The sequence below is a fragment of the Archocentrus centrarchus genome, chromosome 22, assembly GCF_007364275.1.
Source record: "Archocentrus centrarchus isolate MPI-CPG fArcCen1 chromosome 22, fArcCen1, whole genome shotgun sequence".
NCBI lineage: Eukaryota > Metazoa > Chordata > Actinopteri > Cichliformes > Cichlidae > Archocentrus > Archocentrus centrarchus.
In genome coordinates, this window is record NC_044367.1 from 20,726,719 (window position 1) to 20,742,139 (window position 15,421).

At 41.4% G+C, this 15,421-nt stretch overlaps 1 protein-coding gene across 2 annotated transcripts in view; it reads left to right on the top strand.

Annotated features, from left to right (window-relative positions):
- The first annotated feature begins 3,345 nt into the window (after positions 1–3,345).
- Positions 3,346–15,421, top strand: part of trim9 (tripartite motif containing 9) — a 38,400-nt gene continuing 26,324 nt past the window's right edge. Inside the window, exon 1 of one of the 2 annotated variants that reach the window (XM_030719426.1) lies at positions 3,346–4,283. In XM_030719426.1, the coding sequence (XP_030575286.1) occupies positions 3,441–4,283 (843 nt within the window). In that variant the 5' untranslated portion in view covers positions 3,346–3,440. The remainder of the gene's footprint in view (positions 4,284–15,421) is intronic. The other variant, XM_030719427.1, reaches the window with a different exon arrangement.

A 15,421-nucleotide genomic window follows, 5' to 3' on the forward strand; every position in this document is an offset into this window, starting at 1 on the left:
GGTATTGTTTTTCTTTTTATCTGTTTATAAAAAGGTTCCAACCACCCCAATTAAAATATCAATCGGTTTAAGTGGTTCATTCTGACTGAGGTGTTTTATGGAGCATTAGTATCTATTTGGTCTTTTAACCAGATCATTATCTGCAGATTGGGTTCCACATAAATGTAGCTACTGTCCAGCTGAAAACCACATTACTGTCACATTAGTGCAAAATAGATGTTGTTGCAGAATGTTCCCATGCTGGTGAAGTAACTTTTGGATTAATGGCCTCCAGGTTTCGTGTGGGAAGCATACAAATCTTGCACGGGTTTAGTCAGGGCACAATAGTCTACCCCTACATTCCACATCCACCTTAGATTCTTGGTACATTGCAATTAATCAATAATGGCACATGCTCAATTGCAATATCATTTTAAGAACACACTTGCATCCATAAAGGTCCAGCAGTTAACCATTACAGAGTTTTTCAGATGTAGACACTCACTGTTGTGTGACCTGTTGACTTCCTGACAGCCAACCTTCTGCTGAGATCATTTGAGATGAGACTTTGGTGAACAGTAGTTGGATCCGCTGAAGGGCCAAATCATCTGTGTCAGGTCTTTGGTGGATTTTTTCCTGTTTCTTAAGGACATGACTTTCAGACACTGTTCATCTGCTGCAGATACTTTTTAAGGCCTGCCATGTCTTCTTTTGTCCTCCACATGTCCAGTTTCTTCGGGTTTTTAAGGACACACTGTACATCATGCTAAGATATGCCAAGTTTTCAGCAAATTGCTTTTTGGGAATCACCTTGTTGGTACCAAATATTATTTTATGCCTGCCAAACTGTGTTATGTTTGGTATTTTTTGTTGATTCAATTAAAAAATGGAAATAAAGTTTCCATAAATGATTCATCAGTCAGTGCTGAGTGTTTTAACAAACGGACCAAAAAAAATCAATAAAAGTTCCTCTCAAGACTGTCAGGTACAAGGACTGGACTGAAAATGAGGGGGAAAAAAAACAGGCAATGTTAAAAGAAAAATTTTGAAGACCATCAGAGAGCCTGGAGAACTCTAAAAATAACAAAAATCTGGCTTCTTGGAAACAAAATATAAAGAAATAAGGGTGGCTCAAGACTTTTGTACCGTACTGTATGCGTAATAAAATGATATCTACTTATGAATACACCTGGGCTGTTTTTGAAGGAATGTTTAAATACTCAGTGATGGGAATTTTATGGAAAAAAAAGTCCAAGATTTTTTTCAAAGCACTGACTGAGGGTCAACTAGAAATGAGAGGCCTGATTTAAGTTATGTTTGCTGAATATCATGGACCTGCTGTTTTGGATAGGGTTTGGTATTTTGCTAAGAATTAGCAATAAGAGTAACAGGAATTAAAAGGCTTAAATTAAATAAAAATTTGAGGTGAATCTGAAGTTGCCATCATTAACTAAAACTTGGCAGGCATAACAACAAGAAATGAGATCAACTCTTCAAAGCTACTTTTGAAAAAGTGACCTAATTCTGATTAAGTTGGTTTATAACCAATAATTAATAACTGTTTCATAACTGATATTATATTTTCCCATAACTTGTTTGTTTGTTTGTTTTTTAAATGTTTGTTTGGTATTGCTGTCTTTTCTCTCCCATCTTAGTGCACTCGAGGCCACCAAAAACGGCAGCATGATCACAGACGCAGGAGCATTCTGGGATGTGATCACTGAAAAGAAAAAAGAAATCTGTGAAGATTTCCCGGTGAGAGCCGCCTGGCCTGTGAGTCAGGGCAGAAGGAGAGTGTTGGCAATGAAGAACAAAAAAAGAAAGACGAGATAAAGATTTACTCAAACAGGAAGCTGCACTGTAGCCCCCAACTGAGGCGATTACTCAGAGAAGAATGCCATCATGCCGGAGGAGTCAGCAAGCATGCATCCAAAAATAGCTAATGGACTTGTCACAAACATTTGGTTTGAATAAACACTGTATTTGGTTTAATCCAGGGATGTATTTACAAGGATAAACTCACCATTTGTTGTATATTTTCACGAATCTGAGAAGATAATGAGCAGAAACATTAACAGCACAGGAAGCTCTGGCAAAACTCCAATAACTCTTTGGTAGTGTTGCAAAAGTGATGTTCAAAAGCTCAGTGCTAATATGATCACACTAAGTGGCCTCACGTTGCCCTCTGAGCCTCTGAGAAACAAGTATTCCTTTAAACAGGATTATTCCGATTCATTTCCCTATCAACAGCTTCACTGAAGACTGGGTGCTCATGTTGCCATGGATGTCTCAGAAGTGACAGAGGTATTTGGCCAGAGAAATGAAGAAGCTCTGGATACTCAGGAAAAAAAACACTTTGGAGTGCAGTGGAGAGCTGCTGCTTTATCTTAACTCACAAGGTGTCGGTTTCCACGTTTTCACTCAGCTTCACGGGTGATCTTTGCCCCCTCTGCGGCTGAAAGGAGGAGCTTTTCAAACAGCAAACAGTCCAGATTCTGGAGGTTTATACTGCGCAGCAGCTACAGAGAGCTAAATACAGGATATTAATTATGACATTTTGGAAAAATCTGTTAATAATTTGTGAATTAAATTAAATAATTGTTATTACTGAGGGAAAATGTGGTTCCAACTTTTCTAAGGTTATACTGTATGAAACACTCCAGCTGTGTATGAATATTTACAGATGCCTGTAAATATTCTGTTGAGTTTATAATTGTGACAAATTAAACTACACTGCAGTACAGAAAGAAGTTAAATGTGGCTGCAATATTAAAATGTTGGCTATGCATGAATGCTTCAGTAATAATCCCACATGGTAACATCATCATCATTTTACTTAAATACATTTTGCTTTTTTTTCTATCGTGGCACTGCTATTCTTTATTAAGTAAATACTCTGAATACTTATAAAGCAAATTTAAACACAAGACTAATCGGCTTAAGTGAACATTTTCTGACAATATTTTCTTTGGTTTGGTTCTCAAATTTGAGCATATAAAGTAGGGATGTTGAGTTCCTCTAATGCTGTACGTTCAATTTGTGTTTATCATTTTATTCTTTATTATATTGATTTCCTTTTAATCCCCTGAACAATTAGCCTGTACATTCACTGACGTCTAAACACATTAGTGTCTGCTGTGTATACCGCTGTAAAGCGCATTAACGGACCTTCACGCCGACAGCTCAGTTGTCCAATGGTTGTTTGGAATCCACTGGTTACCCAATAGTAATCTAGTCGGAGCTGACGCTGCGCGCCTATTGGTGAGCAGTGTTAGTCTGCCTCCTCTTCACTGATGCCTTTCATTTGGTCAAGGTTGCACTTGCAGTTATAGCAGCAGGACGCGACTGGATCCTCGTTTACGCGCAGACAGAGAGCAGTCTAATAAGCCGAGGCTCTGCTGAAACTTCTCCTGTTTCTGTTTGCACACCACAGAGGAATCTCTCACCTCTCAGGAGCAGCAATGGATGAAATGGAGGAAGAGTTAAAATGCCCTGTTTGCGGCTCATTTTACCGGGAGCCCATCATACTGCCGTGCTCACACAACATTTGCTTAGCCTGTGCTCGGAATATTCTTGTCCAGACCCCCGACGCCGAGTCTCCACAGAGCAGCCGAGCCTCTGGGTCCGGCGTCTCAGATTATGATTATCTGGATTTGGATAAAATGAGTTTGTATAGTGAGGCGGACAGTGGCTACGGTTCCTACGGGGGCTTCGTGAGCGCTCCGACCACCCCTTGCCAAAAATCACCAAACGGGGTTCGGGTTTTCCCCCCGAGTGTCCCTCAGCCTCAACCGCAACAGCAGCAGCACCTTCTACCGCACCCCGGCTCCTTAACTCCGATCCCTCGTAACTCTTGCATCACTTGTCCGCAGTGTCACCGCAGCCTCATCCTGGACGACAGGGGACTCCGCGGATTCCCCAAGAACAGGGTGCTGGAGGGGGTGGTGGACAGGTATCAGCAGAGCAAAGCGGCCGCTCTCAAATGTCAGCTCTGCGAGAAGAGTCCCAAGGAGGCCACCGTGATGTGCGAGCAGTGCGACGTCTTCTACTGTGACCCGTGCCGCCTGCGCTGCCATCCTCCCCGCGGTCCTCTCGCCAAGCATCGCCTGGTGCCGCCGGCGCAGGGGCGGATAAGTCGCCGCGCCAGTCCACGCAAAATTTCCACTTGCACAGAGCACGAACTGGAGAATCTCAGCATGTACTGTGTACAGTGCAAGATGCCAGTATGTTATCAGTGTTTGGAAGAAGGAAAACACGGCACGCACGAAGTCAAAGCTTTGGGCGCAATGTGGAAACTGCACAAGGTACGTGCGTAAAACAGATCAAGGTGCAACATTTTTGTTTGCCGCTTAAAAGTGCGTCTTTTTCTGTGTGTGCTCTTATATGTGGCTTCTGTGCAATGATTTACGATCCTCTGAGCTGAGCAACAAGTCCGTGTTGAAAATAATTTGCGCTGTCGTGTCAGCTCTGTTTAGCATCCAGTAGCTATGGGAATATTCATTCTGTCGCTCCGGATTTAAATGAGTTCTTAACGATACATAGTAGGAGGATGCATGTCAGTGCCTGACACAGTCCAGCTTCATGTGGCACTGTCTTTTTTCCAAACACTGTCTTCGATACGCAAACCCGAAAGGCAGCCGTTCTTTTTGAATTTCAATTTCGGACTGAGCAGTCAGAAACTGCTGTTCTGACTGCAGTACGTTTCTCATATATGATAAACTTAAGTGGTACTGTGATTTCAGCTCTTGACCATCTGTCTCACGAGATTCCAACAACAAATTCCGTCTGTGCTTTGACACCTCACAGGCGCCCTGGAGATCATTAGGCATGGCTAACGCTGGAGCTATGCTTTATTAAGAGTCAGCAGATGCAGGCCTGTAGTATGGATTGAAAAGCTATTTTGGAAGCTGAGTTGTTGTGGGCAGGGGAGGCAGAACTGAGATTATCTACGCCTCTGCACCAGCAACCCTCACCTCCACTCCAGCTTTCAATGAAGAAGGCGCATGTAGAGCTAGATATAACTCACATGCACCCACCCACACACACACCCACATACACACAGGGAGAGTGATGTGTAGCGATGGTGTCTCCTGGTTTCCATTATAAAGCCAAAAAACTAGTGAATGCCTTGTGTGCTGGTGCACAAGCAACACAAGTACATCACTATCTCCCTGTAAACAGACTGTCCTTTTCATTTACATGCATAAAACTGGTTTTATGTTTCCAGAAGAGCAATTCAACAGGGCCCCAGTCCAATTATCCCCTCTAGGGAGATAGCATGTCACTTCAGATGCATGAGACAACTGTAAAATTGCTGGAAATATCAGATGGGGTTGAAAGTTGCCAATCTGTTCTATGCAATCTTTCTTGCATCTAAAATTGAAAAAGAGTATTTTTAGAAACTAATCAATGCATGGTACCAGGTATTTTAGTGCCAATATCCAGCCGATGGCTTTTTTTTTTTTTTTTTTTTGACTGCATCATGGTACCTGGTTATTTCTGATCTATCATCTGAAGCTGCTGCCCACAGAGCTGTGACAGATGGCTCAAACCTCAGAGTTGGCAGAGTTGAGGATGGTCATCTTTGGGAGCTTCGGGGTGTTCCTCACAATGTTCACGGGAGGAAAAAATGAGAAGATTTTTCATATCCTGATATATATTTACAGTTAAATTACACGCATACAAACATTCTATGTAATGATTAGTAATATCAGCCTATTTCAGCTTATTTGCTATTTGTTATTTAGTGTGACACAGAGCCTGACCAAAACTGGATTTTTCAGGCCAATGCCAAACTGCAGATATAGATTTATGAGCCAGTATTCATTATTATAAACGTAAAATGTGTATATAGTAAGTTAGAGTTACATTGCAAAGGGAAACTGAAGGAGCTTCTGAAAAGTAGAGTTAATGAAAGTGAATCAAACCAGCACAGTTGCAGACCTCAAGAAAACTAGTTGAGCTTTAAGGATTTTGTTGTAGCCATAGAAAAACCAGCCAGTATTCAAAAAGCATGTTCTGCTCATTCATATACTTATTCCACCTTAAAAATGCCCATAAACATTTTGCTTTTCCCTTCATACTTAAATTGATCAAAGCTTTTGGTTGTTTGATCTGTGCGCTTTTGTGACTGGGCTGGGGCATTTTTCATCTTTGCTGTCTAATGCTGATGCACAAAGTGCCACACTAAGGATGTTGAATCCACACCTGCAGCATTTACACTTCAGAGCTGGAAATCTGGTGATATCATTTAATAAGATCTGTTCTATTTTTCAGCGGGATTTTTTTTTTCTTGTCTTTCTGAGGAAAAATTGTGCTCTCTCTAGCTTTCTGTAACATTTTCTCTCCTTTTGGTAAAAGCCTTGAACTACCTGCTGCCATAGCAGCCAAATCCTGTAGTACAAAGCCGCAAAGGTCTCTAAGATACTGGACCACATAAGGAATCCATCCCAGATGCTTTGCACTGTTCCCCTCCTCCTTCTGCTGTGTACTAAAATGAATGCTGCTTCAGATCATTACTTGCGCTCTACATGTTCCTTTACTGCATTTCATCACACGCATTCTTGGCTTCTCTTCTAGTCTCACAGGCAATAAAATACAGCGTGATTTATCTCCAAGCTCCCTTTTTGGACACTCTAATCCACAATAGTCTTCAAAAATGAGCAGAAATATGATGATGAGCTGCAGAGAGTGACTCGTCCAGCATATGTCTGCCTCTTAAGATTTGTATGAGAAGGTTTTATGTGGTGACAGCAAAAAAAAAAAAAAAAAAAACTCTTCATGGATGTCATAACAGGTCACTTAATGCACTCCACGTCACGCTCTGCCACCTCAGTGTGTTTAGTGACAGTCAAAGGTGATTAATCAAACTGAATGTATTAGGTGCATGCGTGTGTGTTTGTGCATGAGTGTGCAGAAAATAAGTAACAGATTGCTGCAGTTTTTTTTTTTTTTCCTGCTACAAGAGGAGAGATAAATCAAGAGGTCTGAACCCAGAATCTGAGGGTGTGCACATGTGCTACCTTTTATCTTTACTCCTTTTAAGAAAAAACAGGCCTAACACAAGCCGACACTAAGTCAACACAGACCGATGAGCTACAAGCTCTCATTCAAGGTGGCCCCGAAAGCAAGCTAATGAGGACAAACAGAGCAGGTCACGTTGCTGGGACAAATTTTAAAGTCTTGTTTGAGTCTTGATGCTGGTGTAATTTCTTGATGATTTCTCGATGAGCTACCTGTAGCTTCCATTAAACTCAGCGGGAGTAAACGAAAAGCCTTGAAAAGTCAGACAGAGGAAGCAGATTATTTGTCCTCTTCTTCTTTAACCACTGTCTGCTGATAGTAATTACAGTGACTGTCAGGACAGCCACACAAAGAGAAGAAAGAAAACTGTCCATTACTGAATTTAATTAGTAATGAGAAGAATGTGTCATGCTTATAGTTAATTATTAGAAAATGTTTCAGCCCAAATGTGTTCCACATTGTTGAACACTTTATTAGGCACACCTTGCTAGTATTGCGTTGGAGCCTCTTTTGCCTTCAGAACTCCCTTAATTCTCTATGGAATAGATTCAACAAGGTAAGTCCTAAAGGTGCACCATTGGATTGAGATCTGGTGATCGTGGAGGCCATTTGAGTACAGTGAACTCACTGTCATGTTCAAGAAACCAGTTTGTGGTGATTTGAGCTTTTTGGCATTGCATGTTATCCAGCTAGAAGCAGCCATCACAAGATGGGTACACTATGATCATGAAGCAATTGAAATGGTCAGAAACAACACTCGGGTAGGCTGTGGTGTTTGAATGGTGCTCAGTTAGTACTAAGGAACCCAAAGTGTGTCAAGAAAATATCCCCCACTTCATTACACCCCCAGCAGCAGCATGAACTGTTTATAAAAAGCCAGGATGGATCCATGCTTTCATGTTGTTTATGCCAAATTCTGACCCTACAGTTTGAATGTTGTATCAGAAATTGAGACTCATCAGACCAGGCAATGTTTTTTCAGTCTTCTTTTGTCCAGTTTTGGTGAGATTTGTGAATTGTAGCCTCAATTTTCTGCTCTTGGCTGACAGGAGTGGCACCCAGTGTGGTCTTCTGCTGCTGTAGTCCATCTGCTTCAAAGTTTGGCATGTTATGCATTCATAGATGCTTAAATAATGAGTGGTTATTTGAGTTACTGTGGCCTTCCTACAAGCTCAAAGCAGTCTTGCATTCTTCTCTGACCTCTGGCATCAACAAGGCATTTTCACACAGAGAACTGCTGCTCACTGGCTATTTTCTCTTTTTCTGACCATTCTCTATAAAGCCCTCGAGATGGTTGTGTGGGAAAATCCCAGCAGATCAGCAATTTCTGAAATACTCAGACCAGCCCATCTGGCACCAACAGCCATGGCACATTTAAGGTCCCTTAAATCACCTTTCTTCCCCCATTCTGATATTCACTTTGAACTTCAGCAGGTTATCTTGACTATGCCTACATGCCTAAATGCACTGAGTTGCTGCCATGTGATTGGCTGATTAGAGATTTGTGTTAATGAGCAGTTGAACAGGTGTACCTAATATAGTGCCCAATGAGTGTAAGTGTATTTGGTAATGACAAATCGTTTATAATCCAACACCCGGTAGTGATACGGCTCACTATACCCTTAAATATGTCTCTATTATAAGTGACTCTGTGTAGATAAAATACATGGTCGCTCAATTGTTTAAGAAAGCACTAATAGATGAGATGAGACAGAGGGTAAAGTCAGGCCTGAGGTCTACAGAAAATGAATTTTCACAGTGGGCGTAAGCGTCGATGTCTCAAAGACGTTTATGTTGATGCTGCTCCATTAAAGGGACAGATATTTACCCCTCAAGCTGCCATGTAAAGAGATTATCTGTGTAAATGTTAATGAAAGAGGGAGATAAAGAGCAGCAAAATGGGAGCGACAGAATGACCCCAAACACCCCAAAGAGAGGAAGTGAAGCAGAGAACGAGCAGGAAGGAGCGGCAGAGCAGTGCTGAAGGTCTCATCAGTGAGGTAAATGAGTTGAATTCGCACAGAAAACACTGACATATTTTTATATAACTTCTCTGGGTGAGAACACAGACTGTCTGAATATTTTAGCTTGCTCCAGGCGTGGAACTGGAGAGAGATAAATGCCTAGAAAATCCACAGTGTCATTTCGCCGCTACATCTGGCTGCTCTGAAACAGTCAGCCCACATTATTAAATAAGGACACTGAAAAAAGTGAGCTCAAACTGAAATGTGGGCAGCACAAGTTAAAGCGTGTGCTGACCTTGTTTTTATCAGCGTCACTCCCAGATTTATCACCAGTATCATCAACGTCATTGTCCTGACCATAAAGTGGCAAACCTTGAAGTGGCACTAATGCAATCATCATCAGTCTGTTCTTGAAGTCTTGTCTAATTAGCTTGAAGTGTGGATGTAGCTGAACAATTAATTTAATAAGAACATTTACAAGTTTACATTACCAATGTTCAGATCCTTCAGTGACACATATATATGTATTTTTTTTTAATGAACTCCTTATATCAGATAAATGAATGAATACACCTCAGAAACATAGGTGTGGCTGTGGCGCAGGTGGTACAGTGGGTCATCTACTGATCTCTGGCTCCTTCAGTCTGCGTGTCAAAATATCCTTGGGCAAGATACTAAATCCCAAATTGCCCCTGATGCATCCATCAGAGTGTGAATGTGTTTATCAATGAAACAAAGCGCTGTATGAATATATGTGTGTGACTGGGTGGATAGTAGTAGAAAGCGCTTTGAGTGCTCAAAGGCACTTATATAAGTACTAGTCTATTTACCTAATAGACACCACCTTAGGCAATATGCCCTCTTTAATGAAGAGATTAAAGCACACTTTAAAAAACACTTTCCTTCTTCCTCATGCACATTCTTCGGCGTATGAATACTCTGCTATGTACATGGCGTAGTGCTTACTAACAGAGAACTGAGTACGGAAAGTTGTGCGCTGCTTTTGGTGAATGTTTGCAACTTATTGAGTCGCTCACTCTACAAGTTGTAAACTGTACCTCTAATACTGCATCCTTCTACTCTGTAGACAACAATTCAAAATGCATGAACACCAACCAACACTACAGCACATTTCCCTTAGAGATAAGGTGAGGAGTGCGGCCATCCGGGAGGGGCTCAGAGTAGAGCCGCTGCTCCTCCACATCGAAAGGAGCCAGTTGAGGTGGCTCAGGCATCTGATTAGGATGCCTCCTGGCCGCCTCTTGGGTGAGATGTTCCGGGCACGTCCCACCGGGAGGAGGCCCCGGAGTAGACCCAGGACATGCTGGGGAGATTATATCTCTCGGCTGGCCTGGGAACGCCTTGGGGTCCCTCCGGATGAGCTGAAGGAGGTGGCTGGGGAGACGAAAGCCTGGCCTTCTCTGCTTAGGCTCCTGACCCCGCGACCCAGCCGCGGACAAGCGGAAGAGAATGGATGGATGGATGGATGGATATAATTCTGCTGTTGGTTAGTTACTTAGTGTATACTTCTGTTTGTTGAAAAATTAGTTGGTGGTCCCTCCAGTTCCCCTACGTAGCCAAGATGGCGATCGCCAACATTTTGACCAGTAAGAGTACACCATCCAAACACTTGCCAGCACGTGTTAGTAAAAAAGTACAGGATTTCCAGTCATTACAGTATGTCCTTTCTGGACAGTTTTATCTATTTGACATTTTCAATTAGACCAGCAAGTAAGCCTCTTGATCATCCAGCAGACGTCTGCCTCACTAATAAGAATAGATCACTTCTGCCCCATTTCCTGCGGTGCTGTCCCAGGGGTCCTTCACACGAGGACTCGGTTTCTCACATGGAGAAACTGTGGCAACTTTCAAAACCCCTCCTCTAATTACTGGAGTTTTATCTGTCTTTTTTGTATGTGTGTGGATAGTTAATGACTCCTTGTGCATTATTGATGACTTAAACGATGAATAATGCACCAGCCACTAAAGTTCCCCTTGTGGAAGACAGTGTCGTACGGGATCTTGTTAAACACAGAGGAGAAACACAATCTGTGCCAACTCTTAACTCTTCCAACATGTAAAAGCTTAATTTTTTAACAACAAAGGGTTCCCATGACACAAAATATCGTCAAGTCGCCTGCTGAATATTACAAACTGTGTTCTCCGAGGACTGCGGCAGCTCATGTAAACAACCACAACCTTTCATGTTAGAGTCTCCGGTTAGGGTCTCTGTAGAGAAACGCACAATCAGTAATCAAGCTGTGTAAAATTGCATTAATTTTCACATTCTTTCATCTGGAGGCTGTGGGGGGGTGGGGGGAATGTATTATTTATTTTTGTTTACTTGTTTTGTGTCTTCGTCAACCAGATGTTGACCTTCCTGTCAGCTTATGTCAGCTTATGTTATAAACTTATGTTTACAGCATATAGCCAAAAAATGATTGTGTATTACACACAGGATTAAGTGTGCATAAAGAGAGTGTTTAAAGAACATGAAGAAAGTACTTAACCCAGAGAGCACAGCATTTCACTGAGAGGTAACGCAGCTTTTTGAAAGTAGGTTATGGGAACTCAAATGCTATCTTTGCAGTGATAGTGATGGAACATTTTGCGTGCATGTGTGTTTTTAATTAGCATGGAGTTGAGTGCTTTTACTTTTCTACTTGTGCGACTTTAAGAGCTTTGCAGTGACATTATACCTTCCTCCTACTGTCCTTGCACTTCCCACTTCCTAGTGGGTGCTTTAATCCAAACTGGCTCTGACGCCTCTCTCACATTCGCGCTTTCCTGTGACAGATTGGCTAGTTCACTCGGCCGCGGAGAGAAAATGAAACATGCAGAATGGCCCCGGAGCTGGTGGTGAATTATTCATGCTATGCACGTGTTCCCACTTGGCTTAATTACTAAGATGATTAGTACTCCCAAATAGCAGGGACATCCTAACCCCCCCCCCCCACTACCTCAACAAACCCTTGAAGCTCATCCCAAAACATTCCACCATCCTCTTCTTCAGTCTAATGTTGCATGATTCTTTTATTTCCACTGTCCCTGAACAAGATGTATTTTATCCCCAGGGCCAGCTTAAAGTTGCATTGCATTAATGTAAGTGGAGGATTCAGCTGAAACTTTTAGAGAGCCATATTCTCTCTGAGGGTATCAGCCAGAACTAAAATCACAGTACCATGAATCATGCTATGACAGTGAAATATATTCTCCTTTAAAAGCAATGAAAATGCAAATGCAAGAAGATGCTATGTAAATGTCATGCATTTTAAGCTATCACTAAATGTTTCTCATCAGTCATTTTAGAAATGCTGAAAATCCCATCATGTTGCATACAACTGATGCTTTGCTGATTTAAAAAACAAAATCACTAGAATAAAAATGTAACAAATGGGTAAAGTAAAATATTTCCTTCAGATACCACCAGCAATACATGATATACCATGTATTATATTTACAAGATCCATTAAGAAGCCCTACATATACAGTGATGTTTTCGTAGGATACACATATGGAGTTGGCCCTTCCTTTGCAGCTATAACTGTTTCTGGGAAATATTTCAAAATGATTTTGGACTGTGTCTGTGGGGATTTTTGCCCTTTCATCCAGAAGAGCATTTGTGAGGTCAGACATTGACGCTGAACGAGAGTGCCTGGCTCGCAGTCTCTGTTCTCCTTCATCCCAAAGATGCCGGATGGGGTTGAGGTCAGGAATCTGCGCCGGCCAGTCAATTTCTTCCACACCAAACTCATTCAGCCATGCTTTTATGGACCTGCTCTGTGCACTGGGGCACAGTCATGCTTGAAAAGAAAAAGGCCTTGCCAGAAATGTTCCTACAAAATTGAAAGCATAGAATAGGCCAAAATATCTTGATAAGCTGATTTCCCTGTACAATGCAGTCAAGCAGGTAATGTTCTCCTGGCTTTTACCAAACCTAGACTCATTCATGAGGCTGCCACATAGAGAAGTGTGATTTGTCACTCCATAGAACACGTTTCCAGTCCAGTACTAGTGTGCTTTACACCACTCCATCCAACACTTGGCATTGTACTTGGTAAGGTAAGGCTTGCATGCAGCTGCTCAGCCACGGTAACCCATGCTGTGAAGCTCCTGGCCCACAGTTTTTGTGCTGATGTTAATGCCAGAGGAGGTTTGGAGCTCTGCAGTTATTTAATCAGCAGAGCACTGGCAACATTTATAAACTATGTCCACATAGAGAAGTGAGTGTGTTTCTTTGCTAACCTTAGTGTGTCTATCTGACTATTTACAAACCACCAAAGAGCAGGAACATGTCTATTATTTTTATCCTTCATTCATGTGGTAGAATTGGAATAAGTTCTCAACTGGAAAAACTCATATGAATGACCGGAACATCTCAGGAAGAAGGAAGAAATTTTGATGCACAACATGCTGAGCTGTGTTTTTTACGTAGGCTGAAACATGGCAAGCAAAGGTAAATGTTGGTTAATGATATGAAATTGTTTTGATTAATGGGATATTCACATGTTACATATGGAATTTTTGTTAGCATAATTCATAATATTTGTCAACCGATTTTTTTCTTTTTACTTTTTTTTTTGGAAAGGTCATTTATTAGCAGTAATCCTGATAAGTCATCTAAACTAATATATTGGAAACAAATGTCAAAGCTCTGTTAAAGCTCTTATTCATAAATTCTGCTATTCTTTGTAGCATCCATGTTCTGACTTTCAAGCACACAAGCATGCCAGATTTGGAAAATGGCTTCCCACTTTGCAAAGTTGCAAAACCATCTGAAGAGCACATGGATGAAGAAAGCAGATTATATATTTGCCTTAGACATGTAGTTTTAGCCTCAGTCTTTTAGCCTATCATTTTGCTGTCATGTGAACAGTTTAGCTGTTACTTAAACCATTCAAAATGTATAAATCAGCAACAGAAATTGGGGTGTGAACAATCATTTTTCTTCCTACTTGACCTCAATCGCTCTCTTGATTTGTTGCTAAAGTCTGTCTTCCCATATGCCGACCTGCCAGTCTTGGCACTGTGGACATCACAGAGCAGGAAGTTGCCGTGAGCTGTGCAAAAATAAACCAGCCTCCACTTTCGTGGCACTTTTTGACCTGGTTTTGAGGACTGAGCTCTGCAGCCTCTCAACCAGACACTGCAGAAAAATGCCTCGAGACAATCAAGTGCTTTTCATTTCATCTTCTCTGTCACTAAACGCAAGCTGACTGTTAACTAGGCGAGGCTGGAGCTCCTTCAATGTCCATCACTGTATCAGAGAGGAAAATGAGAGAACTGAGGGAGAAAATCAGTTCCCCGTTTAGGACAGATGAAAGGGCAGGTGTGAGGGACCAGCTGATCTGTGATGAAACCACTAGAGTTTGAGTGAACATTTTGGATGGTCTGAGTGTGATTGGCAGGATCTTAAATCACGATGGCAGCTTAGTGATCCAGGCAGAGTGGAACTGATTGATTTCAGAGACCCGATAGGGTTATCCTGAAAGAGTGAGTGAAAAATATATATTATATTTTTTTTTTTTTTTTTTTTTTCGCTGTTGTGGATTTGAATTCAAATCACAAGATGTCTTCTTTACTGAAAAGAATATTCTGACATTTGGTAAATTCTCTTTTTTCCTTCATTGCCAAGAGTTTGACTAGTAACGTTATCATATCTGAGCAGTAATTATAAAGCTGGAGCCAGGAGAGCTTTGCATAAAGATGACAGAAACCACGGAAATCTGCCCACCAGCACATCCAAAGCTCATTAAATCATGTTTGTTTAATCCCTACACAAAACAAAGTTTTTAAAAACGCAACTTTTAAGGAAGTCACTGAGCTCAACCAAGAAATAGTCTAAAACATTAGATTTGCTGCTGCAACACTGCAGTTTCCCTTTGGGGGGGGTTAATAAAGTATGCTCTGTCCATCTATAATGTTCCCAAAGGTGAAGAACAAACTTCTACTGTATGTCGAAATATTGGTCATTTTAAGTATTCAGGATTCATTGATTTGTAATTTCAGAATGCATTTTAATTGTTCTGTTGCACTGTAAAAAAATATTACTTTTTAGTTGATAAAACAAGATGAACAATTTATAGACATCAACTTTTCCTTTTGAGACTTTCTGATTTGTCAGATTTGTCCTTTGACTGCTACTGTGTATTAAATAAGTACAGTCTTATAAGAAGCCAAACAGTTTTTCAGACTTCATACAGTAGAAGTGTGTCTAATGTCTGTCTTTCCAACTACACTTCATGTCTTTTCTTTCATTTCTTTTTCTTTGGAGGGGTTGAAATATGCAGCCCTAAATAACAAAGAGGCAGGTTTTTGAAGTCCCACACAATCCCAGAAAGTTTGCATTTGGGTCTTTGCTCAGCTGTTACAAGCTCTGACTACCCCCCCCCCCCCCCCCCCCCCCGCCCCCCCGTTGCAGTAGACTCATGCTAACGGCAGCTGTCATGGTTTCC